This window comes from Trichosurus vulpecula, chromosome 2 (genome assembly GCF_011100635.1).
Source record: "Trichosurus vulpecula isolate mTriVul1 chromosome 2, mTriVul1.pri, whole genome shotgun sequence".
NCBI classification, from domain to species: domain Eukaryota; kingdom Metazoa; phylum Chordata; class Mammalia; order Diprotodontia; family Phalangeridae; genus Trichosurus; species Trichosurus vulpecula.
This window is the reverse complement of record NC_050574.1, coordinates 317,244,553-317,257,430: the sequence shown is the minus strand read 5'-3', so window position 1 is coordinate 317,257,430 and position 12,878 is coordinate 317,244,553. Positions and strand designations below refer to the sequence as shown.

The window sequence follows — 12,878 nt, the reverse complement described above, 5'->3', positions numbered from 1 at the left end:
AACTAAGGTATATACTAATAACTTAAACAATAGGTTTTCATGATTTCACTGCCTTCTACTCCTATCGTTTCTAATTGCTCCTCCTTGGTCTACTGTGCTGGGTCTTCATCCAGATCATACCCACCTACCTCCCTGGGTTCCTCCTGCTACGTCTAATCTTGGGCCTCATGAGCTTCTGGTTCGTTTTTTTCTATGCAGAGGCTCCCCTCTCTCCCAATCTACACAGCCAGCCCCCATCTCCCTCCGGACAAGACACTAGTTATCTCAGACATCTCCAATTCCACATGTCCCCAAACTGAACTCCTGATCTTTCTTCCCAAACTCCACCCGATCCCCCAACACCCTTCATTACTACAGGGAACCCCCGCCCCGTACCTCCCAGGTACCCAGACCCCAAATCTCCTTCCTCTCTCACCCCCTCCAATCTTTCACCAGCTCCTGTCCACACTACTTACGGGACACCCGCTTCTGCACCCCCCCCTTTCACCCCGCCGGGGCTGGGCTCCCTCTAGGCTTGCCTCCCCCAGTCCCCTCCCCTTCCCCATCAAACACGAGACCGAGGCACGTAAATACTGGAACTTCAATATTTTAATCGTTTCTCTCCCGGGAGCCGAGGGCGCGCCGAAGGCAGCTCAGAACTGGATCACTTGTCCCTTGCGCTTCTTATCTCCTCCCAGCTCGAAATGCTTGCAGCGCTTGATGGCCAGCATCCTCTTGGACCTGCAGTTGGGCTCCACGCACTCGAGTCTCAGCACGATCTTCTTCGTGGTCTTGGCCTTCTTGCGGAAGATGGGCTTGGTCTGGCCGCCGTAGCCGCTCTGCTTGCGGTCGTAGCGCCGCTTGCCCTGCGCGTACAGAGAGTCCTTGCCCTTCTTGTACTGCGTCACCTTGTGCGGCTGGTGCTTGCCGCACTTCTTGCAGTAGGTGCGCCGGGTCTTGGGCACGTTCACCATGGCGGCGGCTGCGGAGGAGGAGGCGGCGGCGGCGGCGGCGGCGGCGGCAGCAGCAGCGGGACTTCCCAACTCTGCTTCACGCGGGGCCGGGCTTCTCTTCGGTTTCTCGGAGACACGACGGACACGGGAGGAGAGGAGGAGGCGGCGGAGAGTTCTGAGAGAAGAAGCTGCCGGGAGCCGAGCGGAGATCAGCGCGCACCGACACGAGGCTCGCGGGGAGGAAGGACCGAAGGGCCGGGGCGCAGTGCTATTGGCCCTCTCGGCCGGAAACGGAAGTGGATGTGGATGTTACCCAGGAGGCAAAGCAAAGCGAGCGGGAGGGGGGGGGGGGGGGCGGGGAGAAGGCCTTGTAACTATTGACGAAAGTGCGGAAATAGTCTGAGGGCGCCGTTTTTTCCCGGGGCTGCGTTTGTCGTGGCGAATGTGCTGTTGGGGTGATGTCGGGCGATTTACCGTATGCTTGACCAGCAGTGATTGCCGCCCGCGGGGGCGGGATTTTGCTGATTTACGACAGTTGGTTGCGGTCGCTGACCCCTTGTCGCCATGGTGATGATGGGCTCAGCAGCTTTGATGTTTGGGAACGTTGCCCGGGAAGAAGGCTTTTAAAATGTGTCGAATATTGCCTTGGTCCTCTTCCCGCGGAGCACGTGGTCTGGGGCTGTGGGGAAGAGGGAGACGCCCCGGCCCGCGGGGACCGGAAGTGGTGAGACCGCCTGGTTCGGTGATTCTTCTTTTTAAAGAGCCTAGTCCGTACGCAATTATTAAACGCCTACTGTGTGTCAGGCACAGTGCTGATAAAAAAAAAATTGAATAGTTTGTTAATTTTTATTCTTTCCGTTTAACAAGTATTTTTGTTAGACTATCCCTCCCCGAGTCTCTCTCACCGTAACCATCCAGTTTAAAAAAAAACCCGAAAAATAAAGCCCTCAATACTTATTATCCCCATAATCCAGGAAAACATTGTCTACATTGACCATGCCTGAAACGATATGTGTCTTTCTGCCATTTCATCCCCTCTTGTGAGGCCTCTTTCATCTTCCTTTTCAAGCTTTTCAAAGTGGCTTTTCAGTCTAATATTATTGTGAAAATGGCAGTCCTAGTTCTCATTTTGCTCTGGGTCAGTTCATACAGGGCTGTCCCACTTTGCTATGCAAGCGTCTACTTCACCATCTGTTATGGCACAAGAATATCTACATCATTCACACCCCCGGGACATCCAGTCCTTCCCCAGGGGGAGGACGCCTCCCTCCCACCTTCTCAAGGTTTGGGGACCAGGTAGAGAGCCCCGATAAATACTGGTGTGTTTGGGGGTCCGTTTCCTCTTTGATTTTTTTTGGGGTGGGGGCCGCAGGGTGGGTCTAAGCCAATATTACATGATCAAATGAGATAATAATTGTAAAGCAAGTAGTACGGTGCATGGCACATAGTAAGGGCTATATAAATATTAGTTGTTGTTAGTGAAATAACTGAATGATAGGTATGAGCCTTTTTTGGGGGGGAGGTTTTTTGTTTTTTCTCAGAGCCTTAAGATTTAGAGAGGAAAGGTCTTGTTCAGGTGTTTTGCTTGTCTTAGATACAATCTCTGTAGAATGGAGAACATATTTCCTGTGACTTTTCACAAACATTCTCATTTGTAAATTGTTTTTTTCCACTTTCGACTTAACAGGAGTAGTCAGAGGCAGTTTGGTGACTAGAGGGATGACCTGTAAGACAACAAAACCTGGAGTTCACCATCCTGTGGAAAATATTATACTATTTTATATCATTTTTGTAATTTCAATAAGACTCAGGGCCTGAACTACTTAACCAGAAGAAAAGCCTGACCCTAACATTCTCTTTGTTCTCTGAGTAAGCTCAGAGATATCTCTATCTTATATCAACAAATCCAGATGGAGCATTCCTTGCTCTGTCCATGGCCATTAAGGGTGAAAACCTTGACCCCAGACACTATCTTGAATTATGTGACTTTTCCTTATCTTAATATTTTATGGGCATATACTATGTTATGGAATGTTAATGGCAAATTAAACACAGAGATCCTGGGTTGTAATTCTAATTGATACTTTGTCAACTATCTAATTTGTTGAATTTACAATCTATTCCATTAAGGAAAATCCTCTTGTTATATCATGGTTAAACATACATGGGGGTCATAAAAATGAGGTCATACAGGCTTGCTAGCTCTGCTAAAATAACGTATATAATTTTTCTCATTGCTTTGTTCAGGCAGCCAGAGTTTATACTCTGACTCCTTGTACGTACAAGTAAGCTAGCTCCGCTATACTTTAGGGGAAAATAATAAACAACATGGATTTTTCTATCACCTAGCTCTGTTGTTTCCTTCAACCAAATTTTCAGGTTTAACAATCCTCATCCCCAAAATTAGTCCAAACCCAGGCAAAACTTTTGGGTTCACCAGTGCCTATACCAGGAGTGGAGAACCTTTGTCCTGGAGGCCACAAGCGGTCTTCTACATCCTTGGTTGTGGTCTTCTGATGGAATCCAAGTTTTACAGAACAAATCCTTTTATTAAAGGGATTTGTTCTGTGAAGTTTGGTTCAGTCAAAGGATTACACTTGAGGGCCTAGAGTGTAGTATGTGGCCTTGAGGCCAGAGGTTCCCCACCCCTGGAAAAACTTAATGACCAGCTAACCTTTGAATATATAAAGCAAAACAAATAAACAAGGATTGTATTAATTCATAGTTTTTTGAAGTACATATTAAATTTAACAAAGTATTAATGAAATTCCACAGTTTACTTTGGTCTCCTGAACTTTTTGGTTTTGTTTTGTGTATTTTTTAATGCTTTATTAATACTTTTTTGTTATTGTTGCATCTTTACCCACTAATTGCCACTTACTGGAGAAGCTCCCCCTTGTTTGACAAATAAATATTTCTCATTCTTCACACGTAGTCCATAACTCCTTCTGCCAAGAATTGAGAGAGAGTTTTAAGTTGGGTTTTTCTTTTTAAATTAACTTGACCATAAGCCTTTCAATTTACAAAAAAAGAACAAAAAGAAAACAGACTGCATATGAAACTGTGGGCTCCTTGAGATTTAAGTTGGGTTTTTAAAAGTACATAAATGAAATATAATTAAAAAAACAAATTTAAAGGTACATAAATATAATTTAACATACTATTAACAAGCTGTCCTGTTTATTCCACCTTCCCAACTTCTTTCTGCCGTCTTCTGAATGTTCTTGTTTATTTGATGCACTTTTCTTTCTTTTTTTTTTTTTTTTTCTCTTTTTCATTGCTAGCACAACCCCCAGGCAACATAGTATAGTGGATGGAATTGCTGGCTCCAGAGTCAGGAAGATGAATTAAAGTCATGCTTGTGATACAAGTGACCTGGGTAAGATCCTCAAATTGTGAGTGCTATAGGCAAGATGCAGATTTGGATTGGTAGAGTAAGTTTCCTCACTAAGGATATGCCTATTGAATAGATGAGCCTTTGTTTCTGGAGGAAGTTTAGGGCCATTAAAGGAGTTTTTCAATTCCCTGATTGCTATCTAACCTGCTCTCTTCCTCTTATTTAGGTCCAGTCCCAATACATTGATCATTTGCAGCATCTGTCCAAGATAAATACATATACACAGATGCCAAGTGGGCAAAGCCCACCCCTCAAAATGCAGAGGAGTCCAAGCTGAGTTGAAAGAAGAAAAGTTTTATTGGGAGAAAAATCACACCCTAGTGCTGAGGCCCCCAGTACAAGGTACAAAGGAGACCACAGCCTAGGAGAGGCAGGAGGCAATTTATGCTTGAAAATCACAAAGGGGAAGGTTCAGGAGGGATTAAGGTAAAGAATGAAAAGTCTTTCCCAGGAACAGGTGGAACACAGAAGCAGGATGTTTTGCAGGAACAGTTGACCTCAAGGATAGGTTAGGCCAATTTGGGGGCTGGGAGTAGGGGGTGGGTTTACAGCTCAGCAAGGTCAGCCATCAAACACCAGCAAGGGCATCTAGGAGTGATCAAGACTTTGGCTCACCGAGGGCTCCTAACTAGCTCTTTTCATCGAACAGGCTTACTCTGTGTCCGGTGCTTGGTAAGGTAATTCAGAAAACAGACATATTAATCTCAGTGGCACTCTCACAGCTTGTCCCAAAAGTCTTAGTTCAGTTTTAAACTAATATTTTTGGGACAGATACCCTGGACATTGATGGACAACTATTATATGCTGGTTTTCTAATCTAATTTCTATATTCCATAACCTGGAAATAGATGTTTTTTATCCACTTGGTTTTACATATGTGAATGGTTAGACCAAACTCTTTGGAAAGACAATAGATCTTGTCTAGGAGGTTCTGTGAAATTCCAGGGCTTGGATCCAACCATTGTCATCTGCAGACAGGAGGTCTAAAGGACCTCACCATCTCTAGAGAATTTTTCCTAAACTTTGGTCCTGGTTGGATCTTTGATAGCTATGTTTTCTTCAAATTTTTTTATCCTGATTCTCCCTCTGTTTAATGAGGCAGTATTTCTCACAATCCTCCATACCTTCTCTGTGAAATTCTATAAACTGATCTTGCTAGAAGAGAGCCAGAGACCTAGGCTTAGGCTGTCTTCTGCAGCACTGTAGGAGCAGCTTCTTTAACTTTCTTTAACTGCAGGAGTAATGTGGTAGAGTGCGAGGAAGAATTTCATTCTACATATCTCATCTACCACCATAGGAAAGAGGGGGAGGGGAGAGACTGACTGACCCAGTAAGCCATCCTGTGTAATAAATTTTTTAAAAATTGGTTAGGAAAACCAACCAGCACATCTTCAGCATCTGACAGTTTATTGTGATTCTGTTAAATGCAGCAAAACATTAAGTATGGACCAATTAGTATCTATGATGGGTGGGGTGGACAATAGAAAGATAAGATATTTGTGCCTCCTGAGAGACACATATATATATGTAATGTATAATGTAAATGTAATTTATAATGTAAATAGGGCTGCCTACACACATGTACACAAATAATTACACAAAATGGAATATGAAGAGTACATAAGAAAATTCAAAAGTGTTACCAGTGTAGACTTTTCTCCAAATCGTTTTGAACCCCTAAGACCTGAGAATGGCCTAAAACATGGATGGGCCAATCAGGAGAGACACTTTGGCCCACTCTGAGCTTCACTTACCATAATGCTTTGCATGTTCTGGCATAACAGACATGCTTTGCTGTGCTCTCTGAGTGAACTCAAAATGTTCCTTCCTGTGTCAGCAACTATAAGTCCAGATGAAGCTGACCAGGAACATTCTTCTGTTTATGATTACCAAGGACAAGGCACCTTGAACCAGACACTATCTTGAATAATGGGACTTTTCTTATCTTGGTATGTTATGGACATATGCTATGTTACATCATGTTAACGACAGAAGAAACACAGATATCCTGCATCTATAATTTCAACTGACATGTTAACACCTCTCCTATCTTACTGTATTTATAACCTATCCAATTAAGAAAATCCCTTTCTCTCATTGTGGTTAACATATATGGAGAGTATAATTTTAGCTGACATAGGCATCCTGAGCCTGGAAGGGAGGGAGGGGCAAGAAGGAATTACTCTGAAGATATAAGGTCTCTTTTCTCTGTCCATCCTTGAGTTCATTGTGTACAATGCACTCCCATGGTTATCTCTATATTAATGTTCCACAAGTTTTGAGAGAAATAAACACACATGCACACTAATTTTGTCTTTCTAAGAACTAACTTAGTAATGGTTGACACCAGATAAAGTTTTGATTGTGGAAGAAACTTTTTTTTTTTTTGCTGGGGGCGGGGCAGGGAGAAGAGAGGAGAGGAGGTTGGGCTTTTTACCTCTTTATTAGAGATTTTATCTGGAATTCTAGGAATTATGGTAGCTACCACATTAAACACTTAGTTGCTTTTAATGAATCCAGAAAGGCAGATGATTGAACAGCCACTGGAAATCAGGTCCTGATATTGCTTTGGCTTTTAAGGAAATCATCATAGAGGAAGTGACACCTGAGATAAGGCTTTCCAATTCATTTAGGGTCTGTACAGATACAAATGGGGAAACAGTTGAGGTACACAGTCAACAGTGGTGGAAATGGGATGTTGTGGTTAAATTACAGACTTTAATGCTCTTATAGTGGAAAGAACACTGGATTGGGGTTTAATTTTGCAAAACTAGACCAATTTCTGGACAAACAAAATACAATATAGTTATCCCTTCCACATTGAGACTTTCCTCATCAAGGTTTCAGTATATCTTGGGTTGGCATAAGAAATTAAATGGGAATTTTGGGGGAGTTTTGTGGAAGCCACAGATGACACACAAGGGCCAGCAGAGAACACAGAAAAAAGTTTAGAAACTCAGAAGCACATAAATATATGTATAGTATTGTATAATATCAACATATTTTATCTTTTAATACCATAACAAATTTCAGACTTTCTCTGGCACAAAGTGAGGGCCAAAAAGTTTTACATAGATTTACCAGCTTGGGCCAAGCTCCTAACCCCTGATATGTGGAAGGGATAACTGTACTACAAATTTTATTTTTAAAAAAGAAAACACAGGCACCTTGCAGCTTCAGTTCTCTTTGCATTCAGATTATTTTTTTCCTGCTTCTTAGTACCTTTGACATTTGGTGTTCACAACGAGGGATCATAGAATATTCAGAAATATCTGCAAAATATTACTTTCTAATTGGCATAAGCACAAGTCTTTTGCCACAGTGGAATAGTCCTGTTGAAGAAAGATGTTATACTAATGGAAAAGAAATGGAAACAAGGATATGATGTACATCTTGGACAGCACTGGGAAAAGAAACACTTTCCTATAAAAAACATAACTGCTTTCGACAGTATCACATGCTTAACTCATATGTCCTCTGTAATTGTCTCTCTGATTAGCATTCTTGGATAGTTGATATCTCAAAAGATTTGGTTCTAACCCTAACAAGCAGACAGCTAATTTAATATTTCAGCATTTTTGAAAAAAATAGCCACACAGAAAAAAAAGTTTATTTTTTGCGTAAACCAAAGCAAATATCTCAAAAATTATTTGGTGCTTTAAAATTTTTTTAAAATAAATGAACATTTGAATATATGTGACCAAGAGGAAAACTAGCAGAAAATTTTTGATACCTCCCCCACTGCCCCCCCAAGCCCATCTTTAAAAAAATTTTTTTTTTTGTTGTTTTCAACATTCACTTCTATAAAACCTCCAGTTCTAAATTTTCTCTCCCCCCCCCCACCATAGCATGCAATCTGATATAGGCTATACATGTACAATCATAATAAGCATTTCCATATTAGTCATGTTGTAAAGAAGATCCGCATTTTCCATCGAGTCTTTTGAAATTAAGACCATGAAAAGTCACTATTGAACAAAAAAAATTGCTGAGTCATTTGACACAAATGAAATTTTTAAAAAAATCTAGTTCCTATCTCTACTATTTCACTCATGCCTTTAAAGCGTAAGTTTCCTTATCTATTACAACCCTATTTATTTTCTGTCATGAATGCCATTCTTTTTTAGGTTCACCAGTTACATCAAATTCTGCTCTAGCACATTTTAAGTGTGAATATTGTTTTAAATATTTCTTGTAAGATTGTTAGATTTCTAGTCTTAGCAAGTCTAAATTTGTCTGATTTTTAATTGATATTGCTATCCTCTTCACAACTATGATTATGTTCTTCCCTCAATCATGTTTTATTCCACCCCCTTACAAAAGAAGGAGTGTTTGGTGGGTGAGATAAAAAGCTAGTTTGCGTGAAACACAGAGTTTTGACTGCAACAAGTGCCCCCCACGAACTTGAGGTACACTCTACAACAATACATATTAACAGGCGAAAACCCTAAAGAGCTCGGAAAAGGTACTTCTCTAAGGTACACACGGACAACAACCTACACTGTAACATCAGAGATATCTACTGTATGCTTTCACGACCACGTTTATCACTGTAAGACACATAACGCCGAAACAAAAACACCTAAAAAACCACCTATTAAAAAAAGATCTGTTTTTAGTCACTTAATCACCATGGGAGAAAACGAACGCAGTCCCCCACTACCAGAAATTATGCAATCGAGTTTCCCACATTTAAGGAATTCACAGGGATCAAACCATCCAGCGTACAATGGATAAATTTCACTTTGAAAAAACCATCTTCGTGGTCATGGAATCATCCCTGCCAAGTAAGTATGTTTTAAATACTTACACGCGCCCTCTCCCTCAACATACACACACATTTCAGATATGACAACTCCTGCAGCACTTCCACTTCACCTAAATCAAATAAAAGTCTCAAAAGTCACAAGACGCTATCATTTCAAACTCGAGAAGCACGTGTATTAATCTCAAACCTTCAAAATCTACGTATTCAAGAGAGAGAAAAGCATGGGAAAAGGGCACTCAAGTTTCCTCATCTGCATACTTGCCTCCTTTTTGTGACGTCACATATTCCCGGAGACTGCCATTTAACAAGCCAACATTCATAGCAACTTGGAACTTGGACCAAGAAATGAGCTACTTCGTGCAACGTTAGGAATCTCATCATCCCTCTGGGGAGAGAGCAGATTCGTTTTGCTGTTGGGTTGGTTTCATTTTTTTTTTTTTCATAACGCGTCAATCCTACTTTATAATTATGTCGGTTCTCTGTTGACTTCCCTTCTCTGTACATTTCCGACCGAATCTGTCCCAGCTCAAACCGCGCCTTTTCCACGAAGCCTTAACCCACAACTTCCCCAGCCTCAGAACGGACAAAGAAGTCCGAGCCCTGGACATCATCTCCGGCCTGGACCACTCCAATAGTCTCCTGGTTCATCTCCCTGACTTAGTTCAGGCATCACCTTCTATCTACATAAAGCTTTTCTAGATTTCACACCCCCTCCAAAAATTATTTTTATTCTAATTTTATATAAACATACAAATTATATAAAAAATACAATTTTATATAAGCTTGATAAACTTCAACGAGCAGGATCATTTCCATATACAAAAAAAAATGACAAAGAGGCTTGCCTATAAATTGGGAAGTCTTTGTTGCAGTCCGCCTTTTTTTTTTTTAAGTTCATAACAAAATTCAACGCATCCTTTGTGTCTGTACCTTTCAATGGAAGGACATCCTGCTAATTTTCAATTTTTGGCTACCAGGAAAATAATTATGATAAATATTTTTGCGTATTTCGGTCTTTTGGGAAAAGGTTTTTTGCTTTGTTTCGGAATTTTGAGGGAGGCGATCTTGTTAAGCTTTTCCCGTGACTTAAAATTGCTCTATGCGAAGTCCATATTTCCTGTCTCTCTATTTAAATTAGTTAAATTTATTTAAGTTGCTTTATTTAAAAATGTTTTTCAGTGTGGATTTAACGTAAGTAGTGTCAGAGGCAGTGTGGAAAAGCCAAGGAGATTTTGGGATTTACTACCCCCAAGACACCGCCCCCAATCCCACACAGCCCACTTGTCTGGGTCCTGACTTGCTTTGGTAGAGACAGTTGCCTTCCGGGCAAGTTCCCTGTACAAATGAAACAAGTTCAAGTCTCTATCCTCACAACTTAAACACCAATAAACGAACGTACAAGAAAAATTAAAACGAGGAAGGATCATGTATTTATTTTTAAAGAGTATGTTAAATATAACAAGAGAGGAACTAAACTGCACAATATATTTGTATCTTCTTAACTTTTTGTTTTGTATTTTTAATGTTTCGTATTTTTAATTCTAATTTTATTAACTTATCTTGCTTGATGATATGGCTAGGCCCCAGAGTACCAGCTTTAGGCTTACTTCAATAATCCTGACTGGAAGCCAAGTAGGAGTATCTTCTGTAACTGCAGGGGTGGACTGTGGAGGAGAGGGAGAATTAACTCCCTCTACCCAGGGAAGACTGAGAAAGTTTCAAGAATAAAGTTAAGGAGAGAGCAAAAAGAGAATAAGAACAGAAATTGTCTTTGTTTTTTTAAGGCTACAGAGTGGGTGGGTAGCTCCTTTTGGTTCAATGGCCAATTCTCTGACACAAACTCTTCCCTTTAACCAAGGGGTTGCTGTGTCATCTCATATAACTCCAAGTCTGTCCGCACCGAGATTTGTTTGTATATTCCTATAAATTTCAAAAATTTTCTAATCCCCCTTTCATACACTGGTAAGCCATTATGTGTAAAAAAAATTAAAAAAAAAGTATAGGAAAATGAACCAACCTATCTTCAGCATCTGGCAGTATATTGCAGTTAGTTCTGTTTAATGAAGCAAACATTTCTTTATTTAGCATGGACCAAGTATGTATGGTGGATGGAGCAGACAATAGAAAGCTAATAAGACATGGTCCCTGCCTTTCAAGAACTGTATAACCTAATTGGGGGAGGGGTGCCACCACACATTTATGTAATGTATAATAGAATATTGTAATACAAGGAAAATTAGGAACCCCTGAGAAACCCCTAGCTACTGACAAGCACCCCCAGAAAGAATGGACTCAGATATCTTTGGAATTTAGCAAACCCCCTGGGACTCCATGACTCCACCAAGGAATGTCAATAGATAGGACCATCCCACTGAAAGATAACCTGGCAGACTCTTTCTAGCAGATATCCCTGGGGCTCCATGACTCCACCTAGGAACGTAAATGAGATTATCCCACTAGTATGATAACCTGACTGAATCTTTTGATCTGCCAGGACCTTTGTTCCTGCTCCCCCCACCCTGTATCCCCATATCCTATAAAAGCCAAGCCATCACCCCGACACATCGCCATTGATTTGTGGTGCCGTACCCCAATGGCCGCCGGCTAATAAATTCTCCACTTAAAACTTATACTCTGTGGTGTGTCTTGCTCGCTTCTGGTACAACAATATGAAGAATGCCTAAGAAAATTCAAAAGTATTGCTAGAAAATTACAGGAAATATTTTTCCTTTTCATTTAGAGGTTTCATCTAGAATTTTAGAAATTGTATTGCCTAGGCACGCCATTAATAAAGCCTTGTTGAGGTTTATGACAGGAAGGAAGGCAACAGATTGATTAACTATGGAAAATCAGGCCCTGACTGACTTGCTTTAAAACATTTTTAATGGAATTTTGAAGATATGGCATTTAAAGTGGGGTTTAGCAACTAGTTCGGATTTCAGTAGATGAAAATAGGGGAACAAAAGGTGTATGGGCAAAAGAAAATGATATAGAAAAATGGATATTGTGGATTAATTACATAACCAGTGGTGTTAATTGAAGCACAATGCCTAGCATATGTAGTAGATACTTAAACTTTTAACTAGGTAACATAACAAACAGAAATAAATACTTCACAAATAGATAAGATATAAAAAAAATTCTATGTTCTAAGCTTCAGGTTGGCAACACCCTTCTTAAAACAGAAGGGAAAATTACCCGGAAAACCATTAATTTGCATTCTATTATTGGGACAGATTTATCAGGGGAGAGTGCAAACGCAGTCCCCCACTACCACAAATTAAGCAGTGGAGTTTTCCAGGTCGGAGAAAATCGCCGGGGTCAACCCAACCTGAGTACCATGGATAATCCTCGCTCTGAGGAAACCACCTTCTCGATTAAAAAATCACCTCTGCCAGGTAAAATATGACAGCAGATTCCACACTTGCCCTCTCCCTCAATACATTCACATATTTAATGCACAGTCACTAACACAACAGTTTGATATCCCACATAGCAGGCTCCAGGCAGGCAAACTACAGAAATCTCTAAGCATTTTAAACGTTACAACATAGCTACAACTCTCTGACCCTCAAATCTGGAGTAACTGGTTGGAGAAAATGGCCCCAAATAGTCAACTGCATGTTGCCTGCCCCTTTTTGACATCATTCACCAAGGCTGCTGGAGATCACTTTCTAACTGGAAGTAGGGGAAAGCTGGGATAAGGAAGAGTTGGACTGTGCATGATTAAGCATTTTCTGCTCTTAATGGGATGAAACCAGCATGTTTTTTTCTTTGATTT

At 40.8% G+C, this 12,878-nt stretch overlaps 1 protein-coding gene and 2 non-coding genes across 3 annotated transcripts; all 3 read right to left on the bottom strand.

Moving 5' to 3' along the window:
* Window positions 1-570: 570 nt before the first annotated feature.
* On the bottom strand, window positions 571-1,191 carry LOC118838462 (60S ribosomal protein L36a). Its single transcript, XM_036745772.1, has one exon. It carries the CDS (start codon window positions 951-953, stop codon window positions 633-635), a length of 321 nt encoding a protein of 106 aa, XP_036601667.1. The 5' UTR covers window positions 954-1,191; the 3' UTR covers window positions 571-632.
* Window positions 1,192-8,962: 7,771 nt separating this feature from the next.
* Window positions 8,963-9,124, bottom strand: LOC118840584. The gene has a single exon (XR_005009759.1). It is a non-coding gene; the product is annotated as a U1 spliceosomal RNA (small nuclear RNA).
* A 3,215-nt stretch (window positions 9,125-12,339) lies between these two features.
* Window positions 12,340-12,504, bottom strand: LOC118840595. Its single transcript, XR_005009770.1, has one exon. It is a non-coding gene; the product is annotated as a U1 spliceosomal RNA (small nuclear RNA).
* Between the last annotated feature and the right edge of the window lie 374 nt (window positions 12,505-12,878).